Source organism: Primulina eburnea, chromosome 8 (genome assembly GCF_022965805.1).
Source record: "Primulina eburnea isolate SZY01 chromosome 8, ASM2296580v1, whole genome shotgun sequence".
In the NCBI taxonomy this organism is placed as follows: Eukaryota; Viridiplantae; Streptophyta; class Magnoliopsida; order Lamiales; family Gesneriaceae; genus Primulina; species Primulina eburnea.
In genome coordinates this window covers 40,402,074-40,413,953 of record NC_133108.1, presented here as the reverse complement: position 1 = coordinate 40,413,953, position 11,880 = coordinate 40,402,074, and the positions used below count along the sequence as shown (strand labels likewise).

Sequence of the window (11,880 nt, the reverse complement as noted above, 5' to 3'; positions counted from 1 at the left end):
TTATAACGACAAAATTAACCTTATCATAATAAATTTTATAATTTCAAAGTTGTTGCTTGAGTTCATATTTTTTATTTTTTCATACGCCGATAGTTCTTGCATGATTTATTTATTTTTACCTAATTTTATATATTATATAATATGATAATTGAGCCCTTGATTTTGTGAGTCACTTCAAATATCAACTTTTAATGTTAATCGGGTGATACTAATAATTTTATTAAGATTTATAAAAATTATTTATATAATTATCTCGAATTCATTTATATAATTATCATATTATATAATATATAAAAATATTTATTTGATTTTAATTTCTACCTACTAGCATAGATTTATAAAAATCATTTATAATTTGATGGTAATTATGTCATTTGTAGTGTATTTTATCTTTAAATAAAAATTATCACATCTAATAGAAGGGATATTTTATCTTTCTAAAATAATATTTATCAAGGGCTCATGACTTTTTAAAAATGTATCAAACATGGGATAAAGAGGATTATTTATCAATCCTTCTCTTATCTCATTTACCAAACTATGCCTAAAAGATTTGTAATTTCAATAATTTTAACCATGTGGCAATGTTTTCATAATTTTTACATGCTAATGTCACTTGCCAACCTCCGAGTATGACATTCCCCAAAATTAAGCAATGCAATTCCAAGTACAAACCTGATAACCTTATTCAAGCACACGAAATGATTAGAATTTAGGGCTTTGGCATGAGAGGCTAATTAAGAACTTGATGGGCTATCTGATTGTCAAATCATTTTTAATGGATAAAATCCGTAATTATGTAAAATATACATTAAATATTAAATGTGATGAAATATAATATAAATTGTACATAGTAAGTTGTACCTTATTCGTGGGTATGGAGGTTGACACGGTGGGTGATCACAATGGATGAACAACACCACCAATGAGGCGACACTCATATATCGAATATGATTAAAACAAATGAATGAACATGCTAAGTAAACAACATATCACATCTTTATACATATTACTTAATTATGGAGAAAATTTAACACACGAGCCTTTCCAATTTTTAAAATTATAAGGAAAAAAAATATATTCTCAGCCATAATCCAAACATTTATTAATATACTTGTAGCCTCATCAAAATCAATCAAATATTAAAAACTCAAAAGCCCAAAAATTCTCTAACACTTTGACACCATATACATATCATCGATTTAATTCAAAAGCGTTAAGAACGTACTCACGAAGTAAAAGAACTCACCTACCTCCTATTGCGCTTCATTTACTCATTGGATCGATGACCCAGTTGCCACACGTCATCCACATTTAAACTAAAAAACGAAAAATAATATTTTATATAATTTAAGTTTTGGTAATTTAATAACGTCATCGATTCAAAGAATGATTTACATAATCTAATCGAATTGGATTCAAAGAGAAAAAGTGAACTAAGAACCTAACTGATTACAAAGTCAGATTAATAAAATATAAGAAGGATATTAATAGACAAACTGAGAGAAATTTTTGAAGTGTAATAATTGTCTATGCTGGATACAACGATCGAACCATGACGCTTGAACTGATATGTGATTTAAAAAATTGTTCGTCGACCAAAATTTCTAAATATTGGTCGTTTTCGACTTTATAAAGGCCACGCTTGATCATGTGCCAATATGAACTTTAAAATTAATTGGTAGTCCACAATTTTTTTTTTATCCATGTTGAATAGTATTAGACAACAAACGAAACCATTTTAATTAATGAAATGTACAAATATTAAATTTGAAACTTTAATACATATGAATATTCTTATTAATTGATATCATTTACATAAGAATATATGGGAACGGAACAAATATATTGAAGAATATTCAAATTATATGTTCTGTTATTTCAAAATACAAAAAAAAATTATTTCACTTTGATTATAAGCTAACAAGGACAGCATTAAATATAGTTTTATCTTTTATATTTAACTATTTCTTACTTGAAAATCTGCCGTTGAAGTGAACCTACCATTTCTGTTCGCTTTAAATGCTGTTTACCGAGTAAAAAACAGACAACATTAAAATATTACATCAATATCTTAGACTACATCTTTTCCTCACTCCCAAGTCCCCAATTTACCACTCCCCAAATGGGCAAGAAAATGAAGTTCCCATTTCTTTTCAAGACCGCCGACACCGCCGCCTCCGTCTCCGACACTTCTTGGCAGTGGCCAGCCTGCGTCAGCAACCCCAAAACCCTCTCTTTCAGAGCGGACCCAAACGAAGACTTATACAAAACCATGAACTCCGCATATCTTGAATGCACAGAAATCATTCCAGATTATTCTGAAGGAAGTTTCTCCTATGAGGACGCTAACATTGATCCATCTGCGGTGGTTCGAGGGCTAAGATCATCCGACAGGCTGTTCTTCGAGCCTGGAGTGACGAACTCCATCCTGGAAGAAGCAAGAACTGGCCATGATTTTCCGTACAAAGAAACTGCCTCCATCTTGGCTATGGAGTCAAGGGATCCGTTCTCGGATTTCAGGGCTTCTATGGAGGAAATGGTGGAGGCTCACGGTTTAAAGGACCGGGAATGCTTGGAGGAGCTTCTGACTTGGTACCTTCGAGTTAATGGCCGAAGTAACCATGGATATGTTATCGGAGCTTTTGTAGATTTGCTGTTGCACCTCTCTTTAGCTGCTCCCGATTCTTCAAAATCCGCCATTGATGAGCCAGCTTGCTCATCTTCTTCAAATACCACGCTGAACTCTTTGACTTCTCCTCTATCTTTCTCTTCTTCCACTTATTCCTCAATCTGCAGCCCTTGTTTATCTTCACTAGAAAATGAAGATGAAATAGTTGTGGAGAAAGTTGTTGGCTCTTCTTCTTCATCGTCATCATCTTCGCATATTAATGCTTCTTCTTCAGGTGTTTAAGTTTATTGGTTTTTAGATATTAAAGCTGAATTTGGTCCCATTTTTATCTTGTATTTTTTCCCTGTAGGTGTTAATCGGTGTAGATTGATTTAATACACCAATATAATATTGTTGCCTGCTGCATGCAGGTAGAAGATGATATATAGTTGAATCATTATTTTTGATAAATGAAAATTAATTGTTACCAACACCTTTCGTTCGTATGCGGATTCATGTAAGCGACTTTGACGTATCGAGAAGATCTCTGCATTTTACAAAAATTAATGAAAATTTGAAGATAAGATAGGTCCTAGGATAAAAAATATCACATTGAAATTATTGTTGTGTCTATGCCAACGATTAATGCTTGTGTTTAAAACATAATTTTCGTTTTCGAAAAAAGGAAAAAAAAAACATGTTTTTCTTATATAATAAATATTTATATAAGATAAATATATTTTATATTGTTATATATATAGAATATTATATTCTATCTGCATTCGAATCGAGAGGGATTTTCACATTGGAATTCAAATTGGAGAGTGACTATCGGTCGACAGTTGACAGCAACAATTCTAAAACGATACAAAAATTTGCAGTGGTCCTGTCTGAAAAATAAATATTACGTAAATATATCATATCTGCTGCAGCATCTTCATAATTAACCAGAAATTGAGAGAAGAATCCATTCTTTCATTAATTCATTCATATGATGAATGCCTCTACATGTTAGCTGCAACAAGATCTTTCAACTGTATAATTACCCATTTGTGACCTGAATTAAATTATAATAATTTCCAGCAAAATCGAAATAGAAAGGATTGAAAAAGTGCCTTTTTTCCTTTTAGTTTTTAACAGGCCACTGCGGATTTTCGAAAATATCTGAAATTTTACGTTTAACATTTTAAAAAATACATGTTTTTCTTGGCTAGTGCTCGTGCTCGTGCCGGTAGCCTAATTTTAAAAATAATTAATTTGGTTTATAAACGTAATCATTAATTTTTTTGGGAAAATGTTATCTTTTCAGGCCTCACTGGCCTGAAACGATTATAGTCCTTTTCATGTCTGTTTAAACAGATAAGATTGTAGGAAAAGAACAAGAAAATGAAATTATTCTCATATGGACAAGACAATGTTACTTACATATCGCATCAATATAATGTTTGGTGGTGCTTACTTCATCGTAATCCAATGGTAACATGTTTATCATGAATGATACAATCAGTCGTATGCGAATAGATTCGAACTCGAATGATTCCTATCGAAGCAAAATTGAAGCCCGTTCCCGCCGCGCTCACGCCGCCAGCGACTAAAACCGTAGATTTGTATAACGGGGTGTTTACTTGTCTAAATCTAACTTAACAAACTAATTAAACATCTCATGCAACTGGTGGGATTTGAGTCAAGACCCTATGTGGTTCACTAGGGCAAGAAATCCCTGGCACTCAGGATCAGGTTTGGGAAGGTATGTAGTATTTTGTTTGAAAGTTGAAACCACTAAAAAAAATAATACAAAATTCACAATTTAAACCTGCAAAATAACAAAAATGGCATTTTGTACCCCACCTTAGAGCGAATCATTAGCAACTTGCTCCATTTTCACTATTATATACCCCATTTATCAGTTCCCCACATACTGAACCATCAACCATGTATTAGCTAGACCGGACAGCCTGCTGCTGGACTTGTCCATTATAGAAAGATCTTTTTAAACTTAAAATTTTATTTATATTTTTATTATTTTATATAAAATGCAAAATTATGTACATGTTCAAATAAAAACAAGAATCTTTAGCTTAATTTTTATAAAATTTATCATTTTATAAAAAAGCTGAAATTGAATCTCGAAATACTAATAATTAAAAAAAAAACATTGATTTTGAGTTCAGAATTAAAAATCAATTTCAATTTAAACATTTAAAGTACATTTTATGAAACATTTCAAATATTGTCAAATCCAAAGATTTTGAAAATAAACGAATCTTTCATTTTTGTTTCAAAAAGTTAAGCCCAGGCGACATCTCATGTTTCAAATCAGTCATTCAACATACAATTATTGAATAACTATTTCATTCTCTTTTAGCCAATCATTGTACAATGAATTCGTATTGTTTTCCAAATTGTGACACTATATTATTCTTTCGTATGAGTTACATTTACCATTTTAGGCGAAGGTTATGCTACACAGAGTAAATTACACTCGATGTAATGATAATCATAGTCTCTGGATTTGTGTACTCCTCCCACAAAATATGTGATCTCACATCAAAAACAGTGGAGACCCATGGGATGTGTTATATTTTGTATCGACAATGAGTTGTCCTCGATCTTGGGTCTTTCGTTTTTATGAGCTTTTTCACGCGTCATTATTCATAGTATTATCTCATTCACTATAGTGATATTTTTTTTTTTTTTTTTTGCATTTTTAACATTTGAATTCAGTACCTCCAAACTTAAGTACATGTTTTTTTAAGATACTCACGCTATGAACCTAGATACTTATAAAGTTAGGAGGTCTTGAGTTCGAATTTTAGGGAAACCGAAAAAAATCAATTCCAGGGATGAGATAATGGAATAATATATATATATATATATATATATATATATATATATATATATATATATATATATATATATATATATAAAATACCAAAACACCATATTCTATATATATATATATATAATATGGTTTAAAAAAAGAGTAAAGAATGTTAAACTAATTTCTAACAATTTTAATTTGGCTTTATCATAAACACCTATACGAAATGAACATGCATCAATCTCTGAAAGATTCACGTCCTCTCTCTCAGCACCGAACCTTCTGAATTTTGTGCTTTACCAATTTTCTCTTACAAACAAATTCACATTTAATATATAATAATGGGAAGATAATATTGATTAGTCTTGCAATTTGACTTCATTGATATGAGTGCATAAGATATTAATTTATTAATTCTTTTCATAAGATTATAATCTTTTGCTCAATTTTTATCTTACATAATGCTAATTATATTTTTGAAATATAAAATATTCATCCACAAATCCACTATTGACAGATGTCGCTAGGAAATAAAATTGGGCATCTAATTAATATCTTTACTTCTTTATTATATTATAAAGAGTTTCCGTATGAATATTCCAAAATTTTATTAATTTACAATATTTATTAACTGCGCCTGTAGTTTAATTTTGAAATTTAAAAGTTATCAGATATATTTAATACAAAATATTCATATATTAAATCACAAGTACGTAAGGCGTATATACTCGCGGTAATGTATTTAGGTTTGTATGTGTTTTCGTAGGAATTAAAAAAGCTATGGAAAATCTGAATTTTTTTTAAAAAAAATTCAGATTTGATTCTTATTTAATGATTTGATGAAAAAAATTATTAGAAAACAAATTAAATGAGATAGATTGGAAAAAAAAAACTATGGAAAATAATATCAAATATCAACACTGAATTACAAATATGAGACGGATGAAAAAGACAATACAACCTAAAATGACGAGGGAGTATTGTTTATTATTATTTTTGAAAATTCACGTGATATTGAACCCTGCAGGCTTTAATATCGATCATGCTCTTTGATTTGAGTGAGTCTCATATAAGATCGTCTCACGAATCTTAATAGGTGAGACAGATCAACTTTATTCATATTCACAATAAAAAGTAATATTCTTAGCATAAAAATAATATTTTTTCATAGATGATCAAAATAAAAGATCTGTATCACAAATACGACCCATAAAACCGTTTCACACGGATTTTTGCCTTTGATTTTGTTTTCATTTCCAAGAAAATTGATTTTTTCCCAGAAATTTATGGATGTAAACATTGTTTATAGAAGTTGCTGCTTTGTTTATTTTACCGATAACAATAATTAATGTTTTATTTGTGCATTTAATTCCACTCTCAGATGAGGCAAGGCCCATTAATTATTTCACGTGATTATCGATATATTTATAGAGAAAATTCATTTAATTTAAATTATAGAATCAAGTAATATAATAAGGAGGCTGGAACACCAGGGAATCACGAACACACGTCATTCTTTTTTTTTTTAAATGGTTAATTACGTACAAAATTTTTTTTGATCCATTTAAGTTTAATAAAAAGTTATTGGTAAAATCAATCAAGTAAAATTAATTTTCATATATTTTTAATTTATGACCGAACGGTAAATTAAATAAAAGTTCCTATATTTTTAAATTTGTTTCTAATGCAATAAAACTCTCACGTATTATCTCTATATAAAATATATACTTGCATTTTTTAATGAGTTATAAACAAAAATATAGAGATCCTAATTCTTTTTTTATTTCATTCAAAATATCATTTTCATTTTGAGAACTGTATGTTTTCGCAAGATCTTATAATTCAAAAAAATGGGTCTTTTTTTATTTATTTAGAATTCGAAGATAATAATACATGGGTGTTTTAGCCACACAATTTACGGCACATGCAATTTTAGCTTACTATTTTTGATGGGTTTTCAACCACAAATTTAACGACACCAGTCTATATAGCTAATTTATCTTCAAAGAAATCTTAAAACAACATGGGTTTTTTTTCCCCAAATATATTATATTACGATCTTTATGATGTAGATAAGTTACAATTAGGTCATACGCCTAAGACATTATTTCAAACTTACGATCTTTATAATGTGGATAAGTTATCAGTCATTAGCATGTTAGCTCTATATTTTATTACAAGCATAAACTTTCGATTATGGTTTACCAACAACACACACAATTTATACATAAGCAGCCAAAAAAAAACAAAAAAAAAACATTAGGACTCTGATGCACTCAAATGCATCATCAACTTTAAAAACTTTGCATCCACCTTTGCCTAAACAAACTGCACACTGTTGATTCAACAAGTTTAGATATTCAAGTGCTAATTGGGCCTCGAGATTAATTCCCTTCAAGATCGGCCCAATAAATTCGGATCTACCTTTAGCCCATCTTTCATTATCTTACATCTTCCGTAAACTCAGACCTATCGAGATCCCTATATAAACTGTTATTTCAAAGTTCTCTATAGATGTTTGAGAATCAAAATAAATTATGGGCGTGTCTATATTTTCTTTTGACTGAATTAGAAGCAAATCAGCAAATCCAACAGTTCTTGAGGGACACGGATCCTCTCTCGCGGGAAGAAAACAACATCTGGTTTTGTGTAGGCGAAACGGCATTGTTTCGACCAAGTTTCACGTATTTTTGTTTTGGATTGTGACGATGCTCATGTCAACTCACTTAACTATGAAATTCTAAGAAGAGTTTTAAATTAAAAATCGAGGTTTTTTTTTATAATAATTCTTAAATTGAAATAGAAAGCGATATAAATCGAATAACAATAAAGTGATGCTGCTCACCAATTTTAATTTGTTCTTTATCAAGAACAACAATAATATATATTTTAAACTTGAAACTACAAAACAAAAAGTGAGATTACAAATTTCACGATTCAATCCATATACTTTTCTTTCCTTATTACATTTGAAATATACCATCATCAACGCGTCGCACGTGCAACAGCTGCGAGTCACGTGGCATCCCCGCATCCATGCGCTCCGGCGGCGGATGCAGAGTACACCCCGTTCAAGATTTCTGTAAAAGCCCTGACGATAATCCCATGATAGTAGGGTGAAATCAGCTGCAAGAAACAGCAGAACAGTTCTTTTAGTTCATCTTTCGAGTATATCTCTTTCTCCAGAATCATCTGTAGCATCGAGTGCCGGGAATCAAGATATGGGTCGTCGCGAACTTTCTCCACCGCCACGCTCTGATCACCGATCCTATCGAAGCCCTGTACAGACCCCAGGCTAATCTTGATGTCGGAGTACGTTTCGGACAATGTGAAACTGGTGGTAGTGGTGTCAGATGAACTGAAGGAGGAGTCTTGGTCGTGGCCGGAGGAATTTTTAAAATATGTTATATATACATATACGTGTATCAAATATTATTTTTAGTTGATTTTGTGAATTGCTACTTGTTTAACTTGAACTAGACATATTATAGATAAATCAATATATGAATTAATTAATATAATACATAAAAGTTCATCTCACCAATATCTACTTCAATGTATAAAAAATATTACTTTTTGTTTCAAAAATATTATTTTTAATTGTAAAAGTATATTTTTGTTATTTATTTTATGAGAATTATTGTGTAATATATGATGATTTGAATAAAACTGTTATTTTTATGTCAAAAATATATTATGTAATATATTCTATTTTGAGTGAAAATATATTTTTTTTGTCAAAACTCAGAAACAATTTTTTGGATAATCTATTTTCTATTAGGTTGTATTTGGAGATATGAATTTAAAATAAATAGATATCGATCAAATTTTAAATATATATCTTACTTGTTTACACATTATTAATACAAGGCAAAAACTTGTGTGAGACGGTCTCACAGGTCATATTTGTGAGACGGATATTTTATTTGGATCATCCATGAAAATGAATTACTTTTTATGCTAAGAGTATTATTTTTTATTGTGAATATGAGTATGGTTGACCCGGCTCACAGATTAAAATCCGTGAGACGGTCTCACATGAGACACGCTCTTAATACAAAGTAGAATGAATTTTAACTCACATCATAATTGAATGAATTTTAAATTTATCTTAATTAATGTGAAATACTATATAAACATGTAAAGAATGGATTTGAAATCCATGCATAAATCCAAATAGAATATTAGATAATAGAAATATGAATACTGCATAATTTTTTTTTGTCTTTTGAATCATCTTGCATATACTTTAAGTGTTGCGGCCTTATGGAAGAAAGCACGAGGTAGATATTGAGAGAAGCTTACTGGAACTTAGGGATCAATTTTTGGGATAATTCCACTGAATTGGGTTCCATTAAAATTCTTCAATTTTTCCTATCTACAAACATCACACCCCACCCATTGAGGTACACTTACAATTAAATTTTGTCAAATAAGATTTTTTTTGATGAGTTAAAAGTGTATAATATAATTTTTTTAAAAAAAAATTACTTACTAGCGGAATTCACATGCCTCATTTCAAAATGTACCTAAAAAGTATCAAACTACAAGTCTCAACTTAATATATACTTTGATAACTTACTTTAATAAACCCAGTTTTTTTCCCTCGCTGAATTCGAAGCATAGGTTTTTTGAGGTTGAGTCCAACCTAATTTTCGGGCATTGCTAAGAGTGTGTATCATTATTCACATTTATTCTTATATATATATTTTTTTATGGGTACTTCATATGTGAGAATGAACGTAGATCACTGGATGTTCGAGTTCTAACCGTTATTCGTGAAGATTGGCATGTAATACATTTATCATCAATAACCCTTTGCCTTTCATTTGAATCCTGTAACTGCTGAAAGACCATGCATATATATCAGGCAAAAGCTGATCCGGGAAAGGGAGAGGGTTGATGAGATGTAATTTTTTTGTTCCAGTACGTGTTATTATGGGAATTTGAGGTTGTCAGTTTCGCATTTGACTCATGCATGCTAATTTTTTTCATTATGATAGGAACAAAAATAAAAAACAATAATTTTCCTTAGCTCATGACAGTAAGAGGGTATCAGAATGGGGTTTTATCTTCTTTATGTATGTAGTGTCCAAAAATTTTGTGTCGTTTTCTTCTAATTAAAAAATACGAGTCGGGCACGTAAATGGTGTACGGTATAATCCATGTCTGATTTCGAACATCATCAAGCTTCCAAAATGTCCTCGATATCCTGTCTAGCCGTGTCAACGGATGCAAATCTCCATTTAGATTGTGAAGTGAGTGAGAAAGGCCTTTGATCTTATCCGAGCGTAAAATGTTAAAGAATGTTTCCTCGTACAATTCGAAACACAGGAGACGAAGTGAGTCCTGTCCAGAATAAAACCCCGTTAACAAAAACACACCAGGCCGGGCATGCCCCTTCACCTAATCACCTTACATGGTGTACTTGTTCTTAATGGGTTTCCAGCCACCAGTACTCAAGTCTTTGAAGTTGTTTCTATAGGATAAAGTGATCATCTGCCACTGAAGGCAACTTATGATGATGATAACACATTGGTTCATGCTATGGAGATAAAAGAAACCACGAGCTTCTGATTTTCAAGTTTGTAATAAAATTTATTTTTGAGTACAAGTGTCGATCCCACGAGGAGTATGTATTTAAATGTATATTAATGCTTGCAATTAATATAGTCTCAATTTTATTTAGAAAAATCAATTAACAGATTTGTTAAAGAGGAATTTGGCAAGAGCAAAATAGATGATTTTCCTAACATGGGAAGAGGAATTTGGCAAGAGCAAAAGGTTCGGATTTTTTAAAGATTTTTTATCATGTAGAGGATTGAAATAACAAGTAAATATCAAAGTTTCCCACTTTTTGCATACGACCTGATTCTTAGTTTCATAAAGATTTTGTCAAGATTGAGACTTGTACTTAACTCAACTATCAAAAACTATATTCAATCAATTTGGACATTTTAACCCTTTTTGAATGCAATTTTGATAGTATATATCCTCCACAATGGCATCGGGCAGAACACAGCCTGCATCCCCGTCTCCTTCTGATCCATCTCCAACGATTGGAAATTTCTTATTCATCATCTTCTCCTCTTTGGTACCTCTTTTCAATGAATCATACAACCGTACTTAGCGCGGTTGAATGTGTGTATGTATACATAGGTGAACATGAAAACCTTTTTTGAATAGATTAGTGTCTTATCTCACTTATAGAATTTGTCGAACATGGAAACTTTCAGGATGCGTTTGGATATTGAATACTTTTTATTTTATTTTTCAAAAAATATAACATAAATGGAATGTATTCAATAAAATTTATAAAATAAAATTATTTAAAATTCATAATTCGACTCACGACCCCATCGGCATCAACATACAATTCCTGATGCGGTGGTGCGAGCTGAGGAAAAATTAAACTACTCTAATAATACCCTAATATCCGGCAGTGGTG

The 11,880-nt window shown here is 30.8% G+C and overlaps 1 protein-coding gene across 1 annotated transcript; it reads left to right on the top strand.

Annotated features, from left to right (window-relative positions):
- Positions 1–1,936: 1,936 nt before the first annotated feature.
- On the top strand, positions 1,937–3,129 carry LOC140837980 (transcription repressor OFP15-like). Its single transcript, XM_073204064.1, has one exon. The coding sequence runs from the start codon at positions 2,126–2,128 to the stop codon at positions 2,912–2,914; it is 789 nt and encodes a 262-aa protein (XP_073060165.1). The 5' UTR covers positions 1,937–2,125; the 3' UTR covers positions 2,915–3,129.
- The last annotated feature ends 8,751 nt before the right edge of the window (positions 3,130–11,880 follow it).

Coding starts and splice junctions, on each gene's coding strand:
- LOC140837980 (XM_073204064.1), top strand. CDS start 2,126: ATGGGCAAGAAAATGAAGTTCCCATTTCTTTTCAAGACCGCCGACACC.